At 36.1% G+C, this 26183-nt stretch overlaps 2 protein-coding genes across 2 annotated transcripts; one reads left to right on the forward strand and one right to left on the reverse strand.

Moving 5' to 3' along the window:
- The first annotated feature begins 6107 nt into the window (after positions 1–6107).
- Positions 6108–12198, forward strand: LOC135688794 (ciliary microtubule inner protein 2C). The gene is made up of 5 exons (XM_089110332.1): positions 6108–6240; positions 6382–6619; positions 9182–9226; positions 10141–10244; positions 11031–12198. Exons 1-5 carry the CDS (start codon positions 6176–6178, stop codon positions 11050–11052), a joined length of 474 nt encoding a protein of 157 aa, XP_088966458.1. The 5' UTR covers positions 6108–6175; the 3' UTR covers positions 11053–12198.
- Positions 12199–17041: 4843 nt separating this feature from the next.
- On the reverse strand, positions 17042–25559 carry LOC135688793 (calcium and integrin-binding family member 2). Its single transcript, XM_065205804.2, has 8 exons — positions 25401–25559; positions 25033–25067; positions 21729–21828; positions 21156–21260; positions 20474–20516; positions 19241–19350; positions 18124–18212; positions 17042–17269 (listed from the first exon to the last, which is right to left on the reverse strand). The coding sequence occupies exons 1-8, from the start codon at positions 25449–25451 to the stop codon at positions 17248–17250; spliced, it is 555 nt and encodes a 184-aa protein (XP_065061876.1). The 5' UTR covers positions 25452–25559; the 3' UTR covers positions 17042–17247.
- Positions 25560–26183: the final 624 nt, after the last annotated feature.

A 26183-nucleotide genomic window follows, 5' to 3' on the forward strand; every position in this document is an offset into this window, starting at 1 on the left:
GCCCTCTTAAAATGTTTTTGCAACCACGCCCCTTAAAATATATCTCAGAACATTTTTTGCAGTCATTTTTTGCAATCGTTTAAAACATTTTACCATTTTTAAGGCATGCTTTTATTACGATTGATTAATTCCAGTTTCAAAATGGAATTCATTACTTTATGACGCACTATATACCTCGCCTTTTCTTTGAGAAATCAAGCAATGAAAGGATTTATCGCACTATTCTTATCTTCAACCTTTTTTCTTTTATTTTTTGAAAAAACACGTTTCTTGCGTGAAGTCATGATAGAATATTAGAAAACTGTTAAGAAATAGAGCTATTTAATGGAATTTTTCATCAATAATACAATTTACATACAATAGCCTTCGGAATAAGAAACTATTTCAATTTTCTGCACATTAATAACAAAATTGCTGACTAAAATTAACATTCTTTTTGTGGAAGCTGTCTCTAGACTATTCTCTCAGTGATAAGTAAGACCTGCCCATTTCACAAATAATATACAAAAACGAAATAATTTTAATGACCACCTAAACCAAACAAAATCCCATCTTTCTCATCACTCAAAAACTCATCTTTCTTTAACGAAACAAGCCAATTATTTACGTTTGGTTTTTCAATTTTTGCAATTTTAGCTGTCGGTGGAAATTTTTTTCAAAATAAATCAAAACAAATGAGTTTATGTTACATTATTTGCTGAAGTGCTACAGCAAAAACTTATGGTAAATAAATAGATTATAGATAATGGCAATATCCAACAACGGTCCTTAAATCAAAATTTTTAACAAATCATTTAGAAAATGGCATTCCCTTTTTCGAATCGAAAATAATTAAAAAATGTACAAGTCTAAAGTCGATGTACTTTATCGAAATAATTTTGTCAGTTATCTCGTCGAGATGCAAATAAATTTAATGTTCAAATTTTTTTTACAATTATCACTTTACTTTGTGTTCTTTCACAAGAAGCAACAGGCTCATTCCTTTACGCTTGAAACAAGTCTGCATACAAGTTGTGCAGATCAGTATGGCTGAATGCTTCAAGCAATGAAGGCAAGAAAGCAGACGCAACGTTTGGCTCTCTCTTTCAATTCTCCACATCAGTCAGAAGTTGGCCCATCCACTGGATTTGGCAAAAAGATGAGACTGCCGCCCGATTTGTCACTGTACAGTTTGTAATGCTTGACAATAGGTTCAACTTGTGACAGTGACATTTTCTCGCATGCCTCACTTGAAAAACGCTCCTCAAGCTCACTCAGTATCATGACGAGGAAAGGCCAGTAAATTTCCGCTTGAATAGTTACAGTTCACGCAAAGGTGGTGCTTAAAGGGTTGTAGGGGGGACACCCCCAATAGTTACGAATCGGTTCTCAACTCGGCAGATTTGGCATTTCTGGTGCTTACTCGACAGTAGGGATGAATAAAAAATCAATGATAGTCGCTGGTATGTTTAATTTTTTTTTCATTTCAATTTGATCCTCTCCACTCTTCGGCACATTAATGTGACAGACTGTTGATTGGCAAACTGAAACCAGTGGGATGGGAACAAAACTCCACATTACATTGCTTCAGGGTAGGGTGCACGAATTTCGAGAATGATTACCGAAAAATCGATTAAAACCATCAAATAGCGTTCCACCTGTGTATATTAATTCTAAACATAAGGTTGTATTGTAAGGTAGTAAAAATGGCTTCAATGAGTACATTTTCCAGCGAACTGGAAGAATCAAAATTCGAAAATTATCCCACCATTGGCGGCAACCATGGTGTTACCTCAGGTATTAAGTAATGTGTGATTGATTATTGCTCCTGTCGCAATTATCTGCAAGCTTGCAAAAACTTAGCCTCCTTTTTTCTGTGATACTAGAAACTTTTGTGATCTCAAAGAATTTTCATAAAGGAAAGCCTTTTCAAATACCCTTTTTATGACTGGCCTTGCGTACCTGTGTGTCTATTTGCTATTTCGTCACAGAGATCATTTTGTTGTCAAACGAAAGTATCCAAGCCAATATATATTTTTTTATTATGATGTTGCTTTTAACTGCTATTATTAAGATATTATTCAGATAAGTACTTTAACGTTGCGGATAAACAGAGGGCTTTAAAAAATGAACCGATCTTCAAAATAAATGAAAAATTCAGAATGTTTATTTACATTAACAGAAGAGAAACTGAAGGTCACTTCTTTTTTCGACATCAGAGTGTATCTTCATTATATTTGACTGAAAAATCTCCTATACGGCAACTTTCCACTTGACATCCGCCTATGAAATTTTTCTAGCACCGCCACTGACTTCAGACTCATCTTCAGGTCAAACCTATGGGCATTGTTCATGGGCTCCGACACATGTTGAAAAGTGAGGGGGGCCAAGGGAAAATTTAACACCCATAACAAAAGATTTTGAGAAAAGCTCTATTGTTTTGCAAAAAGTAGGAGGCCAAGGCCCCCGGCCCCCCTCCGTCGGAGGCCCTGTTGTTGAAGAACTTTTGAAAACCTTCATCGCATCGATAAGGTCGTTAGGTCATGAATGGGTGATACAGCAGATATCAGCTCCATATCTTACTTTTGAAGATATTCGGAAGTTGACTTTCACAGTGAGAAACACTCCTTCAAGACAACGCACAAAGCGGCAAGATCTAAGGGTGTGGCCATTAAGTATTTACTATGTATGGGGGAATATGATATTTTGATAGCCTATGAAAAATTTTGCCAAATCTTTTTGTTGCTATGAAAAAAGTTAATATCCATTTTGTGGGCCATTACACATAAATCATAACTATGATATTTTTAAATTTGCATAGTTGACCATAATTTTGCACTCGTGCTAGCAATTGGCACTCTTACAGTTGTAGAAAAGAGCCACACAAGAGTTGGGTAATATTGGAATGTAGAATTGAATACCGGATGCAACGCCAGAGTTGGGTAATTTTGGCAGAAAATTTCAATTTTTTTCTAATTTCGTTCAGAATTTTAAAAGATTTTTGGTTACAAGCACAGGTTTTCAGCCTTTCATGAGGCTTCAATGGGAATCAGGTCCGGAACTTTACGCCAGAAATTCAAAATTTCAGGATGCCAAAAAAGGCATATTTGATACATTATTTCATAGCATTCTGTGAAGTTTCTCCTAATTTCTTTCAGAATTCTTAGAGATATTTTGCTACAAACACTCGAGTTTGGCACTGTCTTTGATGCTGAAACTGTGGAGTGAGTACAGTGGCAGTTTGAATCCGTTTCTTTACTAAATCGCCATCAATTTGAATAATATTTCAGGTGAGAAAAGCTTGATAATATATCTGTTCATTTGTTTTTTCGTGTTTTACCCATTTTGGGCCAGACTGAACCCGGACTGAAATCTGATTGAAACCGGATTGAAACCAGACTGAAACCGGATTAAAGCCAGGTTGAAACCGGACTGAAACCTTACGTCGTTTCGTGAACCTAAGCTATTGAATGCCTAATAATTGATAATCAAACAAGCAACCTTCGGTTTTGAATTGTAGAATGGTAGATCCATGTTTAATTATAAATTGACGATTAGTGCTTATCAATCAATAGTTTTTGTCACTCGTAATTTAGTGTGTTGTACGTCGATGAATTATAACCAAAAAGTAATATATAAATAATGAACTTTGCACATTTGAAAGTTAAATATTATTGTTAGGTTTTGAACATAACTTCTTTATCATATTTAACAATTAAATATACAAAGTTATTGTTTGATTTTAATAATTTTTTTCTTCCAATTTTTTAGCATCTCGAAAATTTGATTTTATTGCGAACCTGGTCGAATTCTTTCAAAAAAGTACATCAACTTTAGAGTTGCACAATTTTCTGATTATCTTCAGTTCGAAATAGGAATTGTCAGTGATGATCTTGTAAAAATGGTTTAAAGTGGTTTAAAGCAAATTATCAAAGATAGATTAACAGAAAAAAATATGATGTCCTAAAATAAAAACAATATATTGTATCATTCTGTTATATATATATTGGTATATATATTATATATTTCCTAGCGTAGAGTTTTCGATCTATGTTCTGGCGTTTTAAACTCTGAAGAGTGTCAGACGAAAAGCTTTAGTTTACTAAATGTTTGCTTTTTTCAAAGCCATTCTGTTACAATAATACAGCTTCAAAACCCCATATAGTACACTCCCGGTCCCTCACGAAAGTATCCGGACAGTTCGAGTTTAGTTGAGAATCTGTTGTTAGAGAAATTTGTTTGCAAAATTCAAAGGTAGTTTTCATGAAAATGTTCTTATCAATTTCTTCGAGTTTTTTCTTGAAGCCTGTTGGCCTTTAATTCGTTTATTCGTAGATAAAAATAAACCTTATTGATATAAAAATTTGTCACGGTCAAAAAAAGCAAGAGCTCTCGCGACGCCAATGGCCGAACGTTCCACCCTATCAAAATTTGCGTCAAAACTGGTTTGCGTCGTTATGCAAAATTGCATTAAATGTTCACAAACAATTGAACTTTCAAAAGCTGTCGATAAATATTGCCAGAAAAATTATAAAGAATTGTAAATGTATCCTCGTACCGACCGATTTCAGTAAGACTTGCAGCGGTAACAGGGCCCACGCCACCGGGGGGCCGGAGGAACGCCTGTTGATTTGAGTAAGGCTTGTAGCGCAAAGGCCTCTCATTTTAACAAAATATTATAACGGACAAAAATACTGTGGCCCACAGGTGCCACGGCAAAACTTTCTTTCTCACGGCAAAACTTTCTTTCTCACGGCAAAACTTACTTTCTCACGGCAAAACTCTCTTTTCTCACGGCAAAACTTTCTTTTTTCACGACAAAACTTTATTTCTCACAGCAAAACTTTACTTCTAACGGCAAAACTTTCTTTCTCGCGGCAAAACTTTCTTTGAATTTAATTTATTTCTTAAATTTAATTTATTTTAAAAATTTTATCTCGTTACATTGGATTCTCGTCATCGTATTGCTTTGTTCCCTTTGCTTTTCTAACATAGGCGTAGAAGACAAGGGTCTGGGGAGATAAGGGGGCTGTAGCGGCAACTGTAGTTTCCCAACATTGAAAAGTATCCAAAAAGCGATAATCAGGCAGAAATCTACCATGAGTCAGTCAGTCAAAATTTTCATAAACAAATGGATGTTGTTTGTTGGGCCACCACTTCGATTTTTTTTCTCCCCTTATATTATGCCCATGCTTATTATTTCAGTTCTTTATTCATTGTTATTACTATTATTCGAAAAATTAAGTACCTAGCCATCAACTCACCCTGTGAGTAATACGATATGATATGATATCAAACACAATACCCAATTTATAGGTTTTTTTACAAGCCACAATCGAGCGTGCCAAGTGCACGTACGAGATTTTTTGCATGAATTTTATGTGCACGCCAATTTTGAACGAATTGATCTTTTTCACTGCTTTCAAAACAAAGGAATCAAAGACCTTGCATGCGGTACTGTTACGTTGAGATAGGCATATAGGCCTAGCCTAGCCCAACCTAGATAAGATTTAGACCATTTCTGGGCTGTCTTTCTGCAAGAATTATCAAGAGAAGATGTAGGTATTCGCAAATCTGCGAAGTTTAAAACGTCTAAAGCATTGATTAGATCCAAGTATCACGTACACAACATCGCGTAAAGAAAGTTTTGCCGTGAGAAAGAAAGTTTTGCCACGAGAAAGAAAGTTTTGCCGTGAAAAAAGAAAGTTTTGCCGTGGCACCTGTGGGCCACCGTACAAAAAGCGCAGAGGTTTGCAACATTTTAATGTCTTGTTTTTTTTAGAAGGGTTTTTCAAGAAATTATTATCACTAGGTTAAGATGTCTAAATTTGTTTTTGCCTGAAAGCACAATCGATCTTCGAACTGTCCAGATACTTTCGTGAGGGGGGTGTATTCCTTTGTGGCTCCTTCAACTTTTGGCAGGGCAAAGACTTTTTTCGCAGGGCAAACGTTTTTAGAGGGGGTGTCACGCCCTCTTTAGTGACTGTCCTGCCCCTTGCTAAACTATGTACATTGATTAAAAACTTTAAAGCCTTGATTCAATGTTGAAAAGGGGTATGGGTGTAAGTTTTCTCATCGAATGCCCAAAAAAGTCTACAACAACAACGATAATAATCCTGTTTTTCATTTCATTTCCATGGAAACAGTTGGAATTTTGTATACACAACAGCATTTTCGTTCTTGATGGGAAAAGAAGATGGAGAAGCTTCCGCTCGTTGCAAATAGATTGGGGATATACGAGAATCCACGTCATTTTCCTGGGTAAGAGAGTGATCTGAAGCACAAGCTAATTTAATTAAAAATATGGCGGTTAATCAAGTATACGTTTCGTTGATTTGCAACTATCACTACTGCTTCCTTACATTTAGGCCTTTTTATCTGATAATTGTCCCTTTTCTTTAGCTACACCGGGCATTGCCCTGGAGAGAGATATTCATTTGGGGAAACCTATGGCAACTCAACGAGTTATTCTTATAGCAGCTATCGACACGGAGAACTGTCAAACAGCAAAGAAAGGTTAGGCAGGGGCGGAGACGTTCATATTCCCTTCCCGACATACTATCAACATGAACCGTCATTAGTCATTGGGACTACCACAAGAACTCACAGGAGATGGGAGGCCCCTGAAAGATACAGATTATTAACTCATTCACTACCGTAAAGTTTACGCGCCAAATGGCCTTCGATCCCAGGCTACGAATTTGTTTACAATCGCTTCTGTCCCAAAGCAAAATGGCAGAAATCAGAAAAGAAAGTGCACCAAAGTTTTTCTCAAATAACTTTTTACGATGGCTTCGAACAAAAAAATATTTAATATAAAAGTTACTCTACATACATTGAAAAAACGGCTTATCTAATTTAAAACAATGTAAAAAATAATGCGTCTCTCGTATTTTAAACTTTACCAACCTAGATGTTTGGCATTGTCATTGTATGGTATTCTTCGAAGCATTCTGGACACAAATGGATCCTTTCGTTGTTTTTTGCCAATGCTGTACATGCTCCACAAATGTATCTAGGTTCACGGCGAATTCCCTTTTTATGGCAGTTTCTACAACGACCTTTTTTGTCCTTCAAAAATTTAGGCCAATGCCCAGTGGCTGCCACCTCTCCACCAAGGCTGGCTGACCCACGCTTCCTTTTTCTCGAAATCTTCTGGCCAATAAGCTGCTTTGTTAGAGCCATTCTAAATTTCAATTGTGTTTTGCCTTCATCTTTCCCAGACTTGTTTTTCGTTTTGTGGTTTGGCGATTCTTTAAAAAGGATAAATGAATTTGCCACACTTAAATCAAATAGGAACCAGAAAATATATGTCCACCAACGGTTGCAGCGACGATAGGTCATATACTGTGTCCTTATCTGGTCATTGCGATCTACAGCATTCATAAATTTGTTGTAGTTTGAAACTTGGATTGGACACATAACTGGAACTCTTGTTCCATCCCTCTGCTTTCGAGCAACAGATGAAATTTCGGCAGACGGGTTGACGTTGGCCGAGAGAATCCTCACTGGCTTTCGAGACTTTTTCTCTCGCCATGCCACGGCTGACAAAGCCGATCCCCCTTTCTGAAACTGGATGTAAGATCCAGCTTCCTTGCATATTTTCTTTCCTTTTATTTCTTGTGGGAGTCCTTTGGCATTAGACTTGATCGTGCCACACAAGTAAACTCCTTTTTCGAAACGTTCCTCTACACCCGCAACAGTGGTGAAATAGTTATCGGTGTAACCGTGGTGTCCCTTGTTTTCAATATTTTCAGTCAGCTGCTTCACCACTTTTTGACCTAGATTTTTCTCTGGCTCTTTGCCTGTGGGTTTTCCTGTGTAAACAAAAAATTCGTTACAGAACCCATTCAGTGAGTCTGCCCTCATCCACACTTTGATGCCGTATTTCGTTGCTTTGGCAGGCAAATACTGCTTCAAGCTGGAACGCCCTCTAAACTTTATCATGGCCTCATCAATAGCAAAACATTGATGAGGGTTATATGCTTTCAAGCAATTTTTACGAACAGCATCAAGGATAGGTCTCACTAAAAAGAGTTTATCAAAGTGTGGCGAACTTTTGGGAGGCATTGTTGTCCGATCAGCAACATGAAAATATTCGTTAATTTTTTGGAATCTATTCCTCGACATCAGATTTGAAATAAAAGAATTTCCAAATACTGAATCTTTGCTCCAATATTGCGCAAATGACGGAAAGTTCAAAATACTCATATAAACTCTGATTCCCAGATAAAGTTTGATTTCTTCGACAGTTGTTGGATACCAATCGTTGTCTGGAACCAATGGAGGATGGCGTTTGTGGAGAGCATACTTGGGCGGACATGAACAATCCGGAGAGCTACCATGTTTTGCTTGATGTCATGTTTCTAGGAGAGCGTTCCCTGACCCTAGGCGACCTGTGATTCGTTGATGTAGTCAAAAAAACTCCTTGACGTGTATGACACGAGGTTAATCGGATTATCCGAACCGGATCCTTCACCTTCGCCGCATACTTGTTCGTCTCAGTGCTAATGTGGGCGTACAGTTCCTTCGGAAAGAGAAGTTCAAAAAAGTCAATTTCACTTGCATCTTCACCCAGAGATTTTGTTGGACCAACTGGTGAAGTAAAATCAACAAAATTGTCGAAGTCTTTCAAATTCTTTGTCCAATTGCCCTCTTCTGTGATGATTTCCTCATCGGGCTCTCCCCTCTCACTATCTTCCGTGTCGCTTAGGCCTAGCGAATCAGCTGATGAACCATCGATGTCTATATCGCTCTCTTCTTCGACATCAACGCCCCTCCGTCTCTCCACCAGTTCGAAATTCAGTTCTTCATCTAAGAAGCCATAAAATGGTTCTTCGTCGCTATCAGAGGATGAAAAATAGTTTGCCATACTTCGTTTCTAGAAAGTTTGATCGAGGCAAGTATGGCAGCGAACGCAAAAGTCAACCGTCAAACCTTTGAACACGTTTTTAAAGTTTTTTTGGTATGGGCACCTATTGTTTTTATTGTTTTAAAACAATGCGTCAACATGTGCCTAACTGACTATAAAGTTTGAATTGGCCAATCAAATACGGTTTTCGTAAAAATACCATTGTTTTTCAATGACGACTGTAGTCGCTATTGTAATACTACTGAAGAAAATGCGTGACGACTACAGGCGCTATTGTTTGCAAATTGTTAGCAGGGGATGACGACTATAGTCGCTATGGGAGTGAATGAGTTAAATGAGAGCAGCAATCAAAAACATATCAAGGACTTTAAAATGGTAATTTAATTTTTGTCTTTTGTTAATTGCTTATAAAGCAAGATTACATGAAAAATATGTAAGGATTCTGTGAATCTTGCATTGCAATGAGTAATGATATGAGCAAGGTAATATCCAGGAACAAAGCAAAACGACAATGAGAAACCAGGGTAATATGATTTTTAGATAAATTAAATAAGTATACTTTAAATTTAATTTATTGTAAAATCATAACACAAAACATTGATTTCTCATCGTTGTTTTGCTTTGTTCCTGACTATAACTTTGTTTATATTACATGAACAATTCTTTTAAATTTTCTTGCCCAAATATTTACAGCTTTTCTTGAATGTAAAATGTTTTTGTTGATTTGGAACAGCATGAATTAGCCACCAGAAAGAGTATTAAAACAATTTTAGTGTTTTATTTCACAAAACCCATGAAGGACTATAAATAAAAGTAAAAACATCAAGCATTTCCACCAAGGACCAAGATACCAGGGGGCTTTGGCCCCACCAAGAAAACCTAAGTTGTATAAGTAAAATACTTTTATTTCATGAAATATGGTGGTTTTTACATTGATTTATCAGGAACATTTGATTTATCAGGGCTGCCCCCCCCCCCCAAACAAGAAGTTGTATCTCGGTCCTTGATTTCCACAACGTCTGAAGCAATACGAAAACCAATTTTTTGACATTCTAAATCATTGGCAACATATTGGTTATGTACACATAATATGCATGCTTTTGCATATATTGGCTGTGCAGAATCCTTTCAGTTATAACTCTTAACATTAACAACACAACAAATTTCAAAGTGTAAATTTAAAATTCCTAAGCATTTAATTCTATTTTTATATAGCTTTGATACCCTTTTATTCCCTTTTCAAGTTTTTATATTAAATGATATGCAAAAGTTTACATGCTTTTTCCTAGGCAGCTGAAGATCACAGAGAGCAATACAAAGATCACTCAGGATCAATAGTAAAGGGTCAACAATTCCAGCTACCTAAAGTCTCGCACCAAACATCTCCAAAATGGTAATCATACACTAAATCTTTACAACATATTGTAGTTCTATTGTAGGTCAATTATGGATAATATATTATTAGTAATATACTAGGCACAAACTGCACAGGAGCAAATTCTATATTAGATAGCAAGAATCCATGCTCTCTGACATATTGATTCGTCAATGATTTACCACCAATTTAATATTATATTCAAGGTGACTCAATTAGTCTCTTTGGCACCCTCAACTGGGCCAGCTTGCTGTTTTTGCCATCTATTGGAGCTAAGTTGGCAAATTTTCACACTTGTCAGAAAACAGAGGGTGGCTCATCCACTTTGTCTGGAAATAGGACCTGGAAACCCCCCTTGGGCACCATAGCTAGCAACGGCCTGCTTTTGGCCCATCAACGGGGGCCCCTTTGACCCATACCCCTTTCTCCTTCTGAACGATGCTCATGTGATCAGTCTTAAAAGTCTTTTCCATTCCAGTCTGAAGTCCTTAATGGTGCCAGGACATGGCACTTAGAGACATCAACACACTGCTATATATGCACATTGGCGGTTTTAAGGGGGTTCCAGGGGGCTATGGCCCAAGGTCCAGCACTTTTAGTAGCCAAAAGGGGTCCCACACCTAAGAAAAAGATAGAAATTGTAAAGAACAAGGGCCCCGCAGATGTTTTTTAATTTTCATTCTTTCTGTTATGTGGTTCTAAAAAACCCAATTATGATCAAAACCAATTGATGTAATCAAAAACTATATATATTTCTACACTAAATGCAAGATTTTTTAAAAATTCTTTTTGCCTCTTTTGCAGGAAGCAAACTGGATATCCATGACAACTCAGTCATTGATGAAGAAATCAAGACAAACATTGACCTTGTGCACAGATACATTTTTCGTCTCCACAGCGTGTTTCCCCTTCAATGCCTTGTGCAAAACTGTTTTCTCTTTTCTATTTTATAATAGCAACTACTCCTGCCAAAAGTCTACTAAGTTTTTACATTGCCTATAGCATGCCCTCTGAACAATGATTCTATTGTAACTCAAAAGTTTTAGTGCTGTCCAATTGAATTATATCACATTGCAGGCACCGCGAAGCGGGGGGGGGGCTGGGGGGCTTTAGCCCAAAAATGTATAATATTAAGAAAAGAACCATCAGAAAAGCCTCTTTTTATTCGGTTTTAGCGCCCCTCCCCACTTTTTTAGACCCCCTACTTTTCTCAACGATATGCGGTGCCTGCATAGTTCTGATATTCACCTCTACAAGCAACATTTGGGGGAGGAGCATGCTGTCAGTCTTTTCAAAACCAAAAGGAAACTCATAGGACTTTTGGCAGGGACGGTAGTTTCAGACATCAGCAGAGATCCAACGATTTTTTAGAAACCTAAATTCCGCATGTTTGCACCTACTTATCTTAAACCCATGCCCTTTGGACGCCATGGAAGAAGGTTTATTCTACCCAACTCTAGCAATTTTATGAATCAAAGGTACACAGAGTCGTTGGTCTTAGCCAGTTAAGCTTTACAGATGGCCTGGGGGGGGGGTTAACCTTGGTGAAAAATGACGGGGATGTGCCTGCCAGAAAATAAAACTGGAACCAACTTAAGAAAACATGATATTTTCGTTTAAGGTGAAAATGACACCCTGTTTGCAGGCTTTTCCCTGGATAGTCGGTATATCAACTTACTGGGGGCCTTTACATGGTTACCGTTCATCCTTTGAATATAATTCCAACATAGGAACATCCATTTAGAATTCAAGTTCCAGTATGTCAATGTCCATTGTCCAGGTTATTAACTACAGTTTAAGATGAATTTTAAGTGTCAAATTGGACAAAATAACTATATTTTATTGTTACAGTTGAAAAAAATTTTTTAACCAAGATAAAATGTGAGCACCTTGCCAAAGTGATAAGTCGTAGTAAAAATGATCAAAATAAGTATTTTCAATGTGAATTCAAAAGTAATGTAATAAATTTCAAGGTGTGTCATTTTTGTCGTACTATGTCTCTTTTCTTATGTAACTTTGGCCCCTTTCTTGTCTTACTTGGTGTGTCTACGATATAATGACCTTGAAAACATGATATAGGAAATAACGCGAAATTAATGCTTGATTATCAGTCACTAGAATTTGAAAAACTGTGTTGATTCAAACCACGTTGATTCAAGGCTTCTAGGTTGATTAGCTCGAATTTATACTTCGGTTAATCTCCGCCGCCCTAAATACATGCAACCTTCCTTTATTTTAGCGTAATCCGGTAACCCTATGTTAATAAACAGTCGTTTCAAGTTGTGTATTTCAGCAGAAAATCCAGAGACAGGTCTTGCCACCCCCAAGGGCCAAGTGTATAGGCAGTGTCGAATCAAGAGATCTCACACAAAAAATTTGATTATTGAAAAGCCTTGCGTTTGATAAAAACATTCAGGACTAGCCCTCAAAGTTGCTTGCAATTCCAGAGTTTACAGCAAAAAGTTACTTATGAGTTACTCAACTCCTTGTACGCAGAAGGACCGTCAGAAACCGTCCTCCCCTCACTATCTTACTAGGTAAACTTAGATCTGGTCTCCTTCACACTCAATTTTTGCACAAACTTTTCACAAGTGCTGTACAATGTAGTCATCGAAAGCTCTAACATCGACAAAACATGTGTCATAAAATGGAAGAAAACAATAACAATATAACAACATAAGGATAGGTCTACTAGTTTTTTGTTCAATTTATCTTCATCAACAAAGAAACAAAGTAGGATAGTCAGAGGAGAATGTGTCTTTGTGTAGTTCAAAGAGGAAAAATCCCCTTCTATAAATAAATGCTTTCCTATCCCCTTGGATGAGCATCCGAAAATTAAAGAATCAGATCGAGCAGACTACCATTGTAACCAGTGGCGTACCCAAGGGAGGGAATATGGGGGTCCGGACCCCCCCCCACTTTTCTAAAATATGATCCTCGAGATTTGTCCAAAAATGATGTAAAACTCATTGGGGGGGTACAGTATACTGTATGCTTGTATCAATAACAATTGTAAAATACTTTGCTATTTACCGTAGCTAACACTAATCAAATAATGGGGGAAAATTTTGCAAAAAGGGCGTTTCCCCGCATTTGCGAGTGTCTCAAGGGCGTGGTCAAAAAAACTTACGCCACTGATTGTAACTCCATCAAAACTAAAACGAGGGTACAGCAATCAACTGGGGGTATAAATGGCTTCTTTTTGGTGACGATAAACCCGATAAAAGTCACCATTAAGCTTGGCCAAACCCGGGAATGATACCAAAACTGATTTATCACCAAATTCTGGATGATGCTACAGAAAAAGACAACCGCTAACAAAGCTATCAATTATTTCTGGTTGCTTCAAAGCAATAGGTAAATTGCGAACAACAGATAAAAGGTTATTAACCTTCATGCCTACCTCTATTCCAGAGAGAGATTGCCCAGTGGATCTTTCAAAGCCTTTATTATGGTTTTTACCTTTATAAGTGAGAAAGAAGTCAAGTCACAAGGGCATTTTCAGCAACATTCATGCCCCAATTAGTATGAAAGCCAAAGGTAAAATCCTGCATTTGGTTATCGCCAATCTAAAGTAGCAGCACGTGGGCTTACATGACAGCTTTCCTTCAAAAACTTTTCCCAAAAAACCAAGACCCTATTTTTGGAGCCATTCCGACCCTGCTTCGAATCACATCTGTAAAAATCTCAATTTTTTACTAGCTAAAGATCACAACTATTGTACGGTATTAACACTACCATTCCAATGAATAATCTTCTAATACCGTTTACACTTAATAATGTGTGATAGGTGGAAAGGTACCAGTAATTGAAAAGCGCGAAACGCGACTTAAGTTACAAAAAGGTTAGCGATTTACAAAAAGGTTCGCAAGTTACGCCAGAATTGAAGACGTTAAACTGCCGGAAAGTTTGATTTTAGATTCCATGTCCATGAAAATGAGAAAAACGGCTACTATAACGACAGAAGGAGTTCGTGTTCGCCCTTAGACTACATTACATTGGTCATATTTTTTTAAGGGGCACTGTATTGTCAGACTTTACAGTCACGTGTTCTATTGGCCTATTTACAGTCACGTATTCTACATAATTGGCCTATTTCGATCCACAACAGGCTATATATTCTCTAGCTCAGAAAAACACTCTGAAAGTGTCAGACGAAAAGCTTCAGTATGTTTTAAAATAGCTAGAGAAGTTTCCTCTTCAATTCTTAAAAAATGCCTTAAAGATGATAACAAGAAAACGATAGTAAAAGTTTAGGCCGAAATAATTGCAATCATATTTCGTGACCGAATACGCAAAAAGGGCACGAGTACAAGAGGGCTATTTTTCTAGGAAAAAGTAGGAATATTCAAATTCATACCTGTGCTGGATACGAATTGCACTGCAAAGATACCAAGCGAGGGTAACCTTGTTGGATCTCCATCAAATCATTTTGTGTAGAACAACCAGTCTGTTAAACATGTAGAGTAGAGGGACTCATACCTTGCGAAACATCATTTGACATGTATTCTCATCCAGCCATCTCGTGAACGAACAGTAAGCTTGTAATAAAACTTCGCTAAGCAAAGTGAGGCGCATTCTATGCTGAATCATTAAATACCCTTGCATCAACCAAGGAAATAAAAATGCCATGTCACATCTTGCCCAGGTATGAGAACTCCAAACTCTCTAGAGACCAAGAGACTCCCCAGCCCAACACGAGAAAAACGTGATGAAGAATGTCACAAGAGACCGTGAAGAAAAGCAAAATAACAACTTAAGTGAATTAACAAAAATGCCCTTTGTGTTTCCCTTCATTTAATCACCTTGAAATTATCAAGACTTTATGTAGATTTTCTTTCGATGAGGGAACGTGGGTAAACTTCTCAAATACTGTTATTATATCCTTTTACCAAAATGCTCATCCTCTTTTGTTTGTTTTGAAAGTTTTCACCCTTCTAGAGCTTTAATGTTGATTAATATTTTTAATCCAAAAATGCAGTTTCTACTAATGCAATAACCTTTGATGTGATATCTCTTTAAACACTACTACATAGTTGACTACACATTATAAAGGCTGGGTTAACAAGAAATTCTAGAAGCGAGGGCTGATTATAGAGTCACTCGAATTTAAAACTGATTTGCCTGAGCCGGGAACGAAACTAGGCCGAAACTGGACCGAACTTAGGAATGAAGTTTCTTTCATGGCAATCGAAAAAAGAAGCATTTTGCCTGGTAAAGAGAATTTCCTTTTTGCTTCAAAGTTAAAATGCTCCTTGGTGCAAAATTCAATAACATTGTGCGAAAGAAAATGGCTAAAATGTACAGCCGGGCAGATAATCCACAAATGATAAAAATTGCGAGCTTTTAGACCCCGATTAAATAGTAGAAATATCAATCTAAATATCATAGCTGAAACAGCAATACAAAGAAGCTAACGTCCTTCTAAATACATCACAAAATAAACTATACTTCATTACGAGAACCTATTAACAGAAGAAACTAAAAATATATAAATATATGTTGTAAGCCACTGAAAGAGGCGGTGAAATAGTAGATTGAATAGTAGATTTCACAAGCCGGCTTACAGAAAATCCACTTTACATTGAGGCATATCAGTTTTAGGGTTGTTTTGACTAATGAAAACATGACCGACAAGGCATAATGGTGACATTTCAAAATGATCCCACTGAAACCAGGATTCTTTTGAAGGGGTGCAAGTTTTGATCAAGAACCCAAAGGCCTTTCACAAGATCCCCAGGAAAATGTTGAGGTAAAGGCCAAGAAAACTTGTCTTACTTTGCGTTTACGATACAATTCTAATTTTTTTGCGGTACATACAGGAGGCCTATTGAAAGCATTATAATTTTCTTTTAAATTTGTAGAGATATAAGGGACGAGAATCTTCCAAAAATATTTCTACCTAATTTCGTGGAATGAGAGTTCACATAATGAAAATCAGTTAGCAAACTGTGAGTTACTAAGAAACAGAGATGAAGTTTTTGAACTTTTCATATCACAAAATTTCTTAAGTAAGTCGAAGTCGTAAAATTATTTGGGAAAAGGGTGCACCTGCATCCATTGACCTCTCGAGATATGCGGCTGCAGAGAAATTGGGTTTGTCAAAGAAAACTAAGAAATTGGCTTAAGAGAGCAAAATTAAATGCCTAGAGTGTTCAAAAGAAAACGAGGAGACTTCTCTAGCTAATTATGGACGGAGCCTTGTCATCTTTTGATGATAATTATGTAATCCCCTAGCTACCACCATGTTAGATGATGGGTTAAAGTCTCTTAACTTTCACTTATTCCGAAATAACGGATTCTATTACTACTGAAAAGGCATATTAATCTCTTCAACATTGACAATATGAACAACTAGAATTAGCAATAAGAAGAGCCGGGTTTCTTATACCCGGTTAAATTCTATACCTGGTATCTGATGACACAGTCTTCGTTGATAGAGCAAATATGACATGGTAAAAATTACATCCATACACATCATGCGATTTGGATGGGAAACGTTATCGAATATATTATCATAAGGGTTAATATAGAATTTAAGTGCATAGACGCTTACACTTGTCGAATTTTCGCCACTTAAATCTGCTAACCTACAGAGCCATAAAAGCAAGAAGTCATCCACAAAGCATGAAGAGACTGACAGGGCCAACTTAATGAAAGGAAAAGGGCTAAGTTAAAATCCCTTTTTATGAAAGAAAAATAACAGAATTTGAACAAGAGAATGGGGTTACCCAAAATAGGTCAAATCGAGGATTGAAAGGCCGTGGGTGTATTTTTATCTGTTAGGAAGGTAAAAAGAAAGTTAACTAGTCAGATCGCTATAGCACATTCCTTTACTTCTTTATACATAGTAATTCAAAGGATGCCTCTGTTACCATACACTCAACGCTTACAAATTTTACATTTGATGCAAATCTAAATCAAAAGTCTATTGGGTGCTCTTCATAGCAAATGTACATGCTTTACAAAGTTATATGTAATTCTGTCAAATTCGGATATGGAGCTTTGTCTCTTCAGCTATTTACATTCGGATCCTGAAAGAGCTAGAAACAACAAAGAAACGTAAATAAACAGCTGCACAAGTTATTGACGTTTTGTAACTCCCTATCACAAGAAACATATTTTCCTTTAGAGACTTAATTGTTTTCAAGTTCATGGTAAGTTTTTCGTTCATTTTTCAACGAAATTATTTGCAAGAAGAGTAAGAAACTAAGAGAGCTATTTGCAAGATCTTAGAATCTCGATTAAAATAAATCGACTCCCTTGCATATAAATGCCAAAATGTGCCTTACAACTGCAGACATCGAGCAACATATTACCGTGCCGTGGTAACTTTTAGGGCTATAAGAACATCTGCACGAGGGGTTTGCACCTGTCTTTTAAACATTTTCGTCAAGACGAAAACAATAGCTTACAAGGACCGCGGAAAATATTACAGATTGAGGGGGGTTAAACGTTTTTTGGGGGGGGGACTAAACATGCAAAAACCCAAGAGTAGGATGATCTTTAGTGTGATTTTAAGTAAATTTTGGAAATTATTGTGGGGGGGGGGGGGCTAGAGCCCCCGTAGTTTCCCTCTTCCGCGGTCCCTGATGGCTTGGGAACAATGGTCAAATTCTTAAATTTGAATGTACGCTGTTAAAAAGTTGGCAAAATGATTTGCTATCAGCTTCCCTGATTCAACGAATAAGACAGCGACGACTCAACATCTCAAAACTACAGCATATTTAACCTTCGTTGTGCAATCAATGTGTCTTCAAATTAAAAAACAAAACCAGAAAATCAAGGCATCCTTATTTGAAGAGCCTTTGGCGGCATTTAGATACCGACACATATCAGTTAATGTCGTATGAAAGTCATAAAGAAAATTGAATTAGTTAAAGATTATGTTACTTACTTCATAAAATCAGGAGCTTTGGAGATAACATGTTCAAACTCTGGAAAAGAGAGCTTGTTGTCATCATCAAGGTCTGCTTCTTCCATTGTCTGCAATACAATAATAAATAACAGATAAATAGGATCTGCTTCTAGTCAAAAAGAAGAACTGATAGTAAGAGAAAAGCAATAACTTAACTGGATAAAATAAGCTTTATCATCTGGTAGGCAACATAAATTAAACAACTGAGTTGAGTGTATCAAGCTATTCCGATAAAAGATTAATTCTGTCCTTGGAGAGTCAATATTTATCAAAGTAGCAGCTTGGTCTCGTTACTAAGCAGCGCAAACAGCTCTTGAGAAAGTTGGGACGGCTTTCTGTGAGATTAGCCCCAGTGAACACCGTACAAAAATGAACATCGCTTCTGGAAAGGATGTATATATTAAGAACAAATTTTCTATTCCCATTTTTTTGTCCAAAACCATTCTTATTTTCATGATTTGCAATGTATCTTTCATTTGAAGAAACAATCCTGCTTCAGTCAAGTTCTGAGTTGTTGATGCAAATTTTCCCTTTTTACATTTCTTCATTTCTGAACCTTCTTCATAGAGCACGCATACTTATCTCCACAAAAATCCAACACATTTAAAACGTTTACTAATATCTTAAGAATACTGCAAAATTGATGCAGAATCAGGGTTTAAATCACTGCCCAAGTCACAAACAAGCAAGTATTACCCTTGAATTTGTAATAAACGAGGTGGGTTGAGAAATTTCCCAAATCATAAAAACTGGGTGAATAGATTGCAGTCATCTTCAAATTGGAAACAGAATTACTATAAGCAAGACATTGATTTCTCAAAATAGAAAGAAACCGATTTATAACATAGGGGTATAAAATATTCTTAACAATGTCTTGCCCCTCACTGTTGTTCTCAGTGCCCTTCTTTATGCTATGACCATCTTGCATTTTCATATTACATGAGACTCAAATATGGTAGACGAGGGAATAAGGATGTCATGGGTTTTCTACTATTTATAAGAGTGAGGATTACATTTATTCTGGACTGAAAATCTCTATGTTCAACTTACAGGAAACTCGGCTGTTCCTTTTATTAAGGACTGAGATAAATTTTACCTTTCTTATGATTGTGTTGATGCTATCATCTGAGAGTTTTTGCTCCCCACACAAGCGTCTGATAACAATTTTCAAATCCATTTCATCTATATAATCATCTTCATTGAAATCTAGAGAAATAATTGACATATTTATAACTTTATTTTTGTAGCAGGATTCTTTACATTGAAGTGACCCAAATTTTCACCTTCCTATAATGAAACTAAATAAAATGTATGTAAATAAAACAACATATTTATCTAAAAACATGCAGTTTTCTGATTTTGCCTTAACTAAAAGTCATGCCTTTTCTATACCTATTTTGCTGCAAGATGAGTCTATAGATTGGAAAGTATTCCTGTTGCATGACTTGGTCATTTTTCAACTTGAAGTTTTAATTTGTTATTATGGTCAAAAACACCAAAAAGAGAGATTCAGGGGGTTCAGCCAGCTCATCGTAGTCCATAGAAACCAAATCTTATATATGTGGTACTGCTATGGTCTTAGATAGATGCAGCCTCCTTGGATGGTTAAGAAAGAAACATTAATAGTTAGGTAAATAAATTATGGCGCATAGTCAAATGCCCAACTCTAAGAAGAGTCCTACTGCACATTCAATTTTCACATTTTGGACAAAAATTCTATGGTATCTTTTTTTATCATTGTAATGAAATAGTTTAATGAGGCAACTGACAACAAAAAGAGCCATTTTGTAATATTTGAGCTCTTTAAATTTTAGATACTTTAATTGAAGATAACCAGGGCTGCTAAGAATACTGGAACCCAAGCATTCGCAGAGTTTTTACACAAAGCTGAGCTCCAAGAACATTTTCAGAGATGGCAGAAAACCTGTCAAACAATCAGTTTTTGATAAAAATAAATTGCATCAACAGTTATTACAACAACTGGTATATTGCCCTTGGAAGTTAGAAAAATTAAAGTTAACAATGCAAATCAAATAATAAACTCAATTTTGGGGAAACTTTTAGAGCCAATATCTTCATATGGCAGGAAATTTGCAAAAACAACTAAATTCATAACAGATTAATAAACTGGGATTAGCACAAATATTGCCAGATGTACCTATTAAATGTGAAACATCCCTGTTTTATACATCAAAATATGTGAAGCTCTATCTATACGACATTGAGCAATTTATGAAACACTGGTAGGATGGTAATTTTCATAAACTAGAAAAAAGTATTAAGACATCCCAGTTGCAATCATCTCCATTATCAAAATTATGTAACTTACCATAAATCCTGAATGCATATTCAACTTTGTAACTTTTTGGAGCCTGAAAAAATAATCCAGTACTCAACAATCAAACAAGGAACACTGAACAATTGGACTCTAGAAACAGAGTTCTGACTGAACTATCAAAGTATTGCTGTTATGGCTATTACTAGCTTGCAAAATCTCTCATGTAGCTTGCAAAATTTCCTGTTTTTGAAGTTGTTTTTGGTAATAAGCCTGCTGAAATAATCAAAATTTTCAGATGCATTTGCTTGAAATTGAAAAAATATTTGAAAAATATTTCATTCAACAAGCACACAAGAAGAAACAGGCAGATCAGTTTCTAATAATACATTTAAGAGAAAAAAAATTTCTTTTACCCAAATTTGACCCTGAAACTATAAAGTAAAAATGTGCCTAGAAGGAATTGCTTGTACTGATCAGCCTTTGAAATTGACATTGTAAGCAAATATGTTGTCTTTTTTCTTCAATTTTGTTAACAGATAAGTGATGGCTTATCACCAATTTCAGCAACTAAAATCATAGTTATTTTTACTTTGAAGATAAAATTATTTGACCTGTAAAAATGATAATTAAAAAAATCAATAAAATTTGACTCAAAATTCAAAACCAAGCCCTGAACATAATATCTTATACCCTAAGAAAATGTTGCAAAGGAAACAGAGGTTTTAAAACATACAGATTCACTGAAAGTAGACATCATGTCTAAGAAATCTTCAAATGTCATATCACCATCCCTTGAAGTTGAAAATACTTTGCATATTCTGTCTCGAAATGGATTGACCTGGTGAACAAAGATAGAGAAGGTTCTTCAATACTTTGTTTTTAACTTGATATGACAGCAAACAAAAAGATAGAAATTTTGAAACTAAAAGAATCATAATTTGAACAAGGTAAAATTGAAATAACAGGCCATTATTGTAACATTATGATAAGGCCCCCATTTTAATATTGTTTTACAGAAACTATATATTTTGTTATAAATAGCATATTTCACAGCTTCTTCAGAATTTGGGAGGTAGCTGGTATAACCATATTACATTTTTAACAATTTTCCTCGCCCCTCAATGCTTGCGGGACCAGTTTTTCAGGTGTGTAAAGCAACAACACTATATGAATGGGGCTATTGTTCTAGCAAAGGGGGGGAGGGGGTAGAGCCCCTCTCCTCAAGAACAATAGTAGCTTTGGCTCTGTACATGACTGTATATATAGCAAAGAAATACAAAAAGATATGATAAAGATGAAAAATCACCTTGAGCTCATCTAGGTTCATGATCTTTCGCATTGGTAACTTTGCATTTCTATCCTCCCTAACAGCATCTGGATCCAAACTGTTAAATCGCTTGTGGCAGCTGTAAAAAAATTTCAAGTGCAAACATACAGAATTCTGAATAAAAAGTTTAGAATTATTCCAGTCAGGAAACAGTAAAATTCAAAATAAAACAAAAGAGGAGGTTGGACACATTTGGGGTGACTTTTCAAGATTCAGCAGTCAGCAGCAGTCTCGAGATCCAGCAGGAGACTTAAGAATTGGCAGCAGTATTAGAGGGTACAGAGGGTGATTACCTCCGTTCAGAAAGGTCCACCTAAAATTTTCAAAACGTGGAGATTTTAGAATTTCTTTTAAGGAAAACAGGGAGTTTTTCACACAAAAAAGGAAGATCACAATAATACTTTGAAATGCATAAACAAAATACATGCAAAACATTGCTCTGGGCAAACGGTTAATGGCAAAAAATATCATGAGAAATTTCTTCAAAATTATTTCTAGTGTTTTTTGTTAATTTGTAAACAGTAACAAAAATTTTAGTTACAAAGAAAGTTCTTGTAATAATTTCTATTATAAGAATAACCCTTCTAAAAGAGAAGGGAGAAAGAGGAAGAAAATTTCAGGAGACAGTGCGACCTGGAAAAAGCAAGCAAAGCATGGAATCTTGCAGCAAAAAGTGAGATTTTTTAATTTTCCCAGGTCCCTAAGATAGTTCGATGAAGTGGGTTTTACCACTAATAACATTTATTTTTCATTAGAAGAAAAAATCATATAAATCATTTATGTCCCTGAAACGTTTCATGAATTCATTACATTTAGGTCTTTATGATTAGCAACTAAGAGCTAGCCTGTTCTATACAGCAAAGCACATGTACAGCAAAGCACATGTACGAAAAATTTGGCAAAAGAGTAGCTTTCATTGAATAACTAATAGCATGTGCAGAAAGCAAATATTTGATCTTGTCTTTGAGAAAAGACATCTGGACACAACAAGACTGTTGAAGGTTGAAAAAGTATTGGAAATGTGATCATAAATTTAAAGCCCCACCGCCCTTTTCAATCAATGATTCTCTTTAAATCTTCTCTGAAACAAAGAATATTTATAAAAAAGAACTACTTTAAATATTTTGTGAACCAGGTGTCACAAAACAATATCTGTGTGACTCAATGGCCTACATCAATGGCATGTTTTGAATCAGATTGTAAATAAAAGCCATACAATGCAAACAAGGAAGTGAATTGCTAACCAGGAGGTACCCAGGTGATTGACAATGGTTAACAATGGAAAGGAAGCAAATGATTGTCACATGGAGTGAAAAGAACCTTTTATGAAGTTGCAAAAAGGGGGCTGAAATAAATGGGGTGGGGCAATAGCTAATTACAAAAAAAAATGAACAGGATGGTTTTATCAAACAGGGTCATAGTCTACAATCAGATAAAGTGTTATTGAAAATCATCCTCATTTTCAGTCAAATGTTTTTGTCTCTAAAACAGGGGGTTGCAACAAGAAATTGATGTATCAAAATTGTTGATACAAATAAATGGGAGGTAGGCCTTATTTGGACCTCAGAGTAAGGTCATGAATGAATTCAAAGATACTTTTTCAAAAAATGTGATCAAGTTACATTTTGATTGACAAGCACCTAAGTTGGTTAAAAATGCTGCTAACTGAATGATGTCAACTTTAAGAAAACATGGAAAACGATAGTGACATAGTTTACTAGGAATAATCCCGACTTTGCAGGCAAAATCAAGTACTTTCAATTGCTGTATTGTTTACTACGTAAGGTAGTTGTAGGACACTGAGACACTTATGCTTATTGAGCAGTGTCCTGGTCCTTCCTCTCAATGTGACCACACCTTGTGATTCCTATGCCTGGAATAACAGAGAGTTGGCAAATCTCCTCGCTTGTGCAGGAATCTTAGTCATGTCAGGGACTCAAACCACTAGCCCTTGGGGTCTGTGCCATCCTCGCTGGTGTTCATTGTCATTAAATGCGTTGGGTGCTACTCAATCAAATGCCCATTTCATTCACCAGAAATAGTCCTTCAGTAGTTTACTTTGAACAACTTTTATCATAGAAAATTTCACGAAAAACAATTTTGTCCTATTTCAACCTACATTAAGGTGGTCTTACCAATCAACTAATTGATTATGGAAACTAAATATAAAAAGCTTGTGTGTCAAAGCCTATGATATATGCCATCAGTGGCCATAATTTTAGATTATTTTCATTATCAATCAATCTTCATTATTAACTTGAAAATACTTAATATCATTCAAATTTAAAATACTTAAAGATAATTAATAATTAAGTTATAATTAGGTCAGGGACAAACATCGTTATTTTCCTTAACATAGACATTTGAGAAAATTAAGCTGAAAGTTCAAGCAATTTTTCTCAAAAAGGGGGAAAAAGCAATTAACAGTACTAATCGGACACTGATCCACATCCAATAATCTCTTGGCATGGTTTTATATGAGTGACCATGTGCTGAGAGGTGTGACACTACAATTAGTACCAAAATGACACAGGGCCTAAGCAATCACCTGAAGTATGGCAGTTTTCAATGAGACTTCACATGTGCACAAGGGGGTGTAGTGGTGGAAGGCCTCAAGGGGGCTAAGCCCCCTTGTTAATACTGAAAAGTAGCCAATTTCTTTTTTTGCTATTTTATTCACAATGTTTTGCGCAAGAGCCTCTTGTTATTTTGACAGCACTACAGCCCTGATGAGCACGGTCATTTCAAGGAAGTTATCTGCATATAATCCCCTTTTATCACTCATAGACCATGCAAAAAGGAGGTTTTCATTACACATTATAGAAAATATGGTGTACAATTTCAAAATGACCTCTTGCATTAATCAGCCATACACTGCGGACTGGGATAGTACTAGCTAGGACTTCAAAAGTTCATGAACTGTCCAGGCATCTATTTCACTAGTTTATGCACTGAATATAAACAGTGATTTACTTTTAAGCTTATTCAAAGTCATTTGTGCTTTAAATTACAAATAAACTAAACACTTTGACTTGGATGAATATCAGATTTTATAAAATAATCTTTTCTTGGGGAAACTTTTAACTGATTTGTATAACTAAATCTATTATTAAACAAACAATGTTTTAAGGATCCTAAACGCCTAAAAGTTCCGCAAAATGTTAGCGACAGTGAGGTTGAAACGAACTGAAACAATAACAAATGAAATCACAAACCACACAATCAACTATGTGTAATGTCGGTTAAAAATAGAATTACGAAAAAATGATCCATTCATACTTACTGTAAAATCTCTTTCTGGGTGAAGAATGTGAGTTCCTGTGAACGGAACAGTAGAATTTTCATGTTTCATGTTAATTCAAAATCTCAATGAAGAAATTGGCAGAGCCAAACAAGAACTTGATCACTGGTAAAAGATGGTATTCATAGGCCATTTTTCACTTGGTTTTGTTTCGATGGGTTAACTTCAAGAGTAGAAATTATCCCCACCTACACAACTATAATCTGAATATAAATTGCAGAAGTTAGACTAGAGAACCGGAACTTTAGCAAGCAAGGATGTTTTCGGGTCAACGGGCACAATCACACGCAAAAAGGCTATATAAATTTTTTACTGGCACCAAGATGTGCTTACGAGTTACAAGTACTGACCTGATATTCTTTTAGTTCTTCTTCGGTGAACTGTGAATGAGATCCACCCATTTTGAGCTTTATGTCGTCATAAAACTTCGCTTTTTCTTCTCACTCCAACTTTGTGATGTGTTACTTGACTCCTTCGCCGAGCAACAGTCTAACTGCGCCTACGCAGTAGCAGGCAAATTGAGATGCGCATTAAGAAAATTTTGGGGACTTTGAAACTGGGTGGAAGGGGGGGGGGGGGTATGGTTTTGTGATTACTGACATTGTCAGTACAAAACTAGACAGAATGGAATGCAATAGAGCAAAAGCTCACATAACTTATCAAGATTTTTCCTTGAAATCTTCTAGAAAAGAGTTTTATACATTTTTCTTAGGTTTAACATCTTCCAAAAGAGAAATATTAGCGAATTGCCATTTATTTTTCAATTTCTATAAATCCTATTCACCTCCTAACAATCACAATGCTATTCTAGTTGGCACTCCTGAGAAGCAAAGTCCTTCGCCCCAGCATTCAATTTTCAGAAAAAAATGAGGATTACAATGGAATGGGGAACTTATGTGAAGTGCAGGCACCGCGCAGCCATTGGGCTATAGCCCCCCCCCTCACTTTTTTTGCTGTAAAAGGTTAGGAAATTTTTTGGAAGGTTTACTCTAACGCAACTTAGTTAACTCCTATGTAGTAGCAGTTCTTCTTGACTGGAAATCTTTTTGATCATTTTCTAGGTATTTTGTCTTGTTCAATGATATGATGTATTTTCTAACTTGGTAAGCTTGGTGTTTTATCACCCTCAATCT

Source organism: Rhopilema esculentum, chromosome 9 (assembly GCF_057945365.1).
Source record: "Rhopilema esculentum isolate cy_ngs chromosome 9, ASM5794536v1, whole genome shotgun sequence".
In the NCBI taxonomy this organism is placed as follows: Eukaryota; Metazoa; Cnidaria; class Scyphozoa; order Rhizostomeae; family Rhizostomatidae; genus Rhopilema; species Rhopilema esculentum.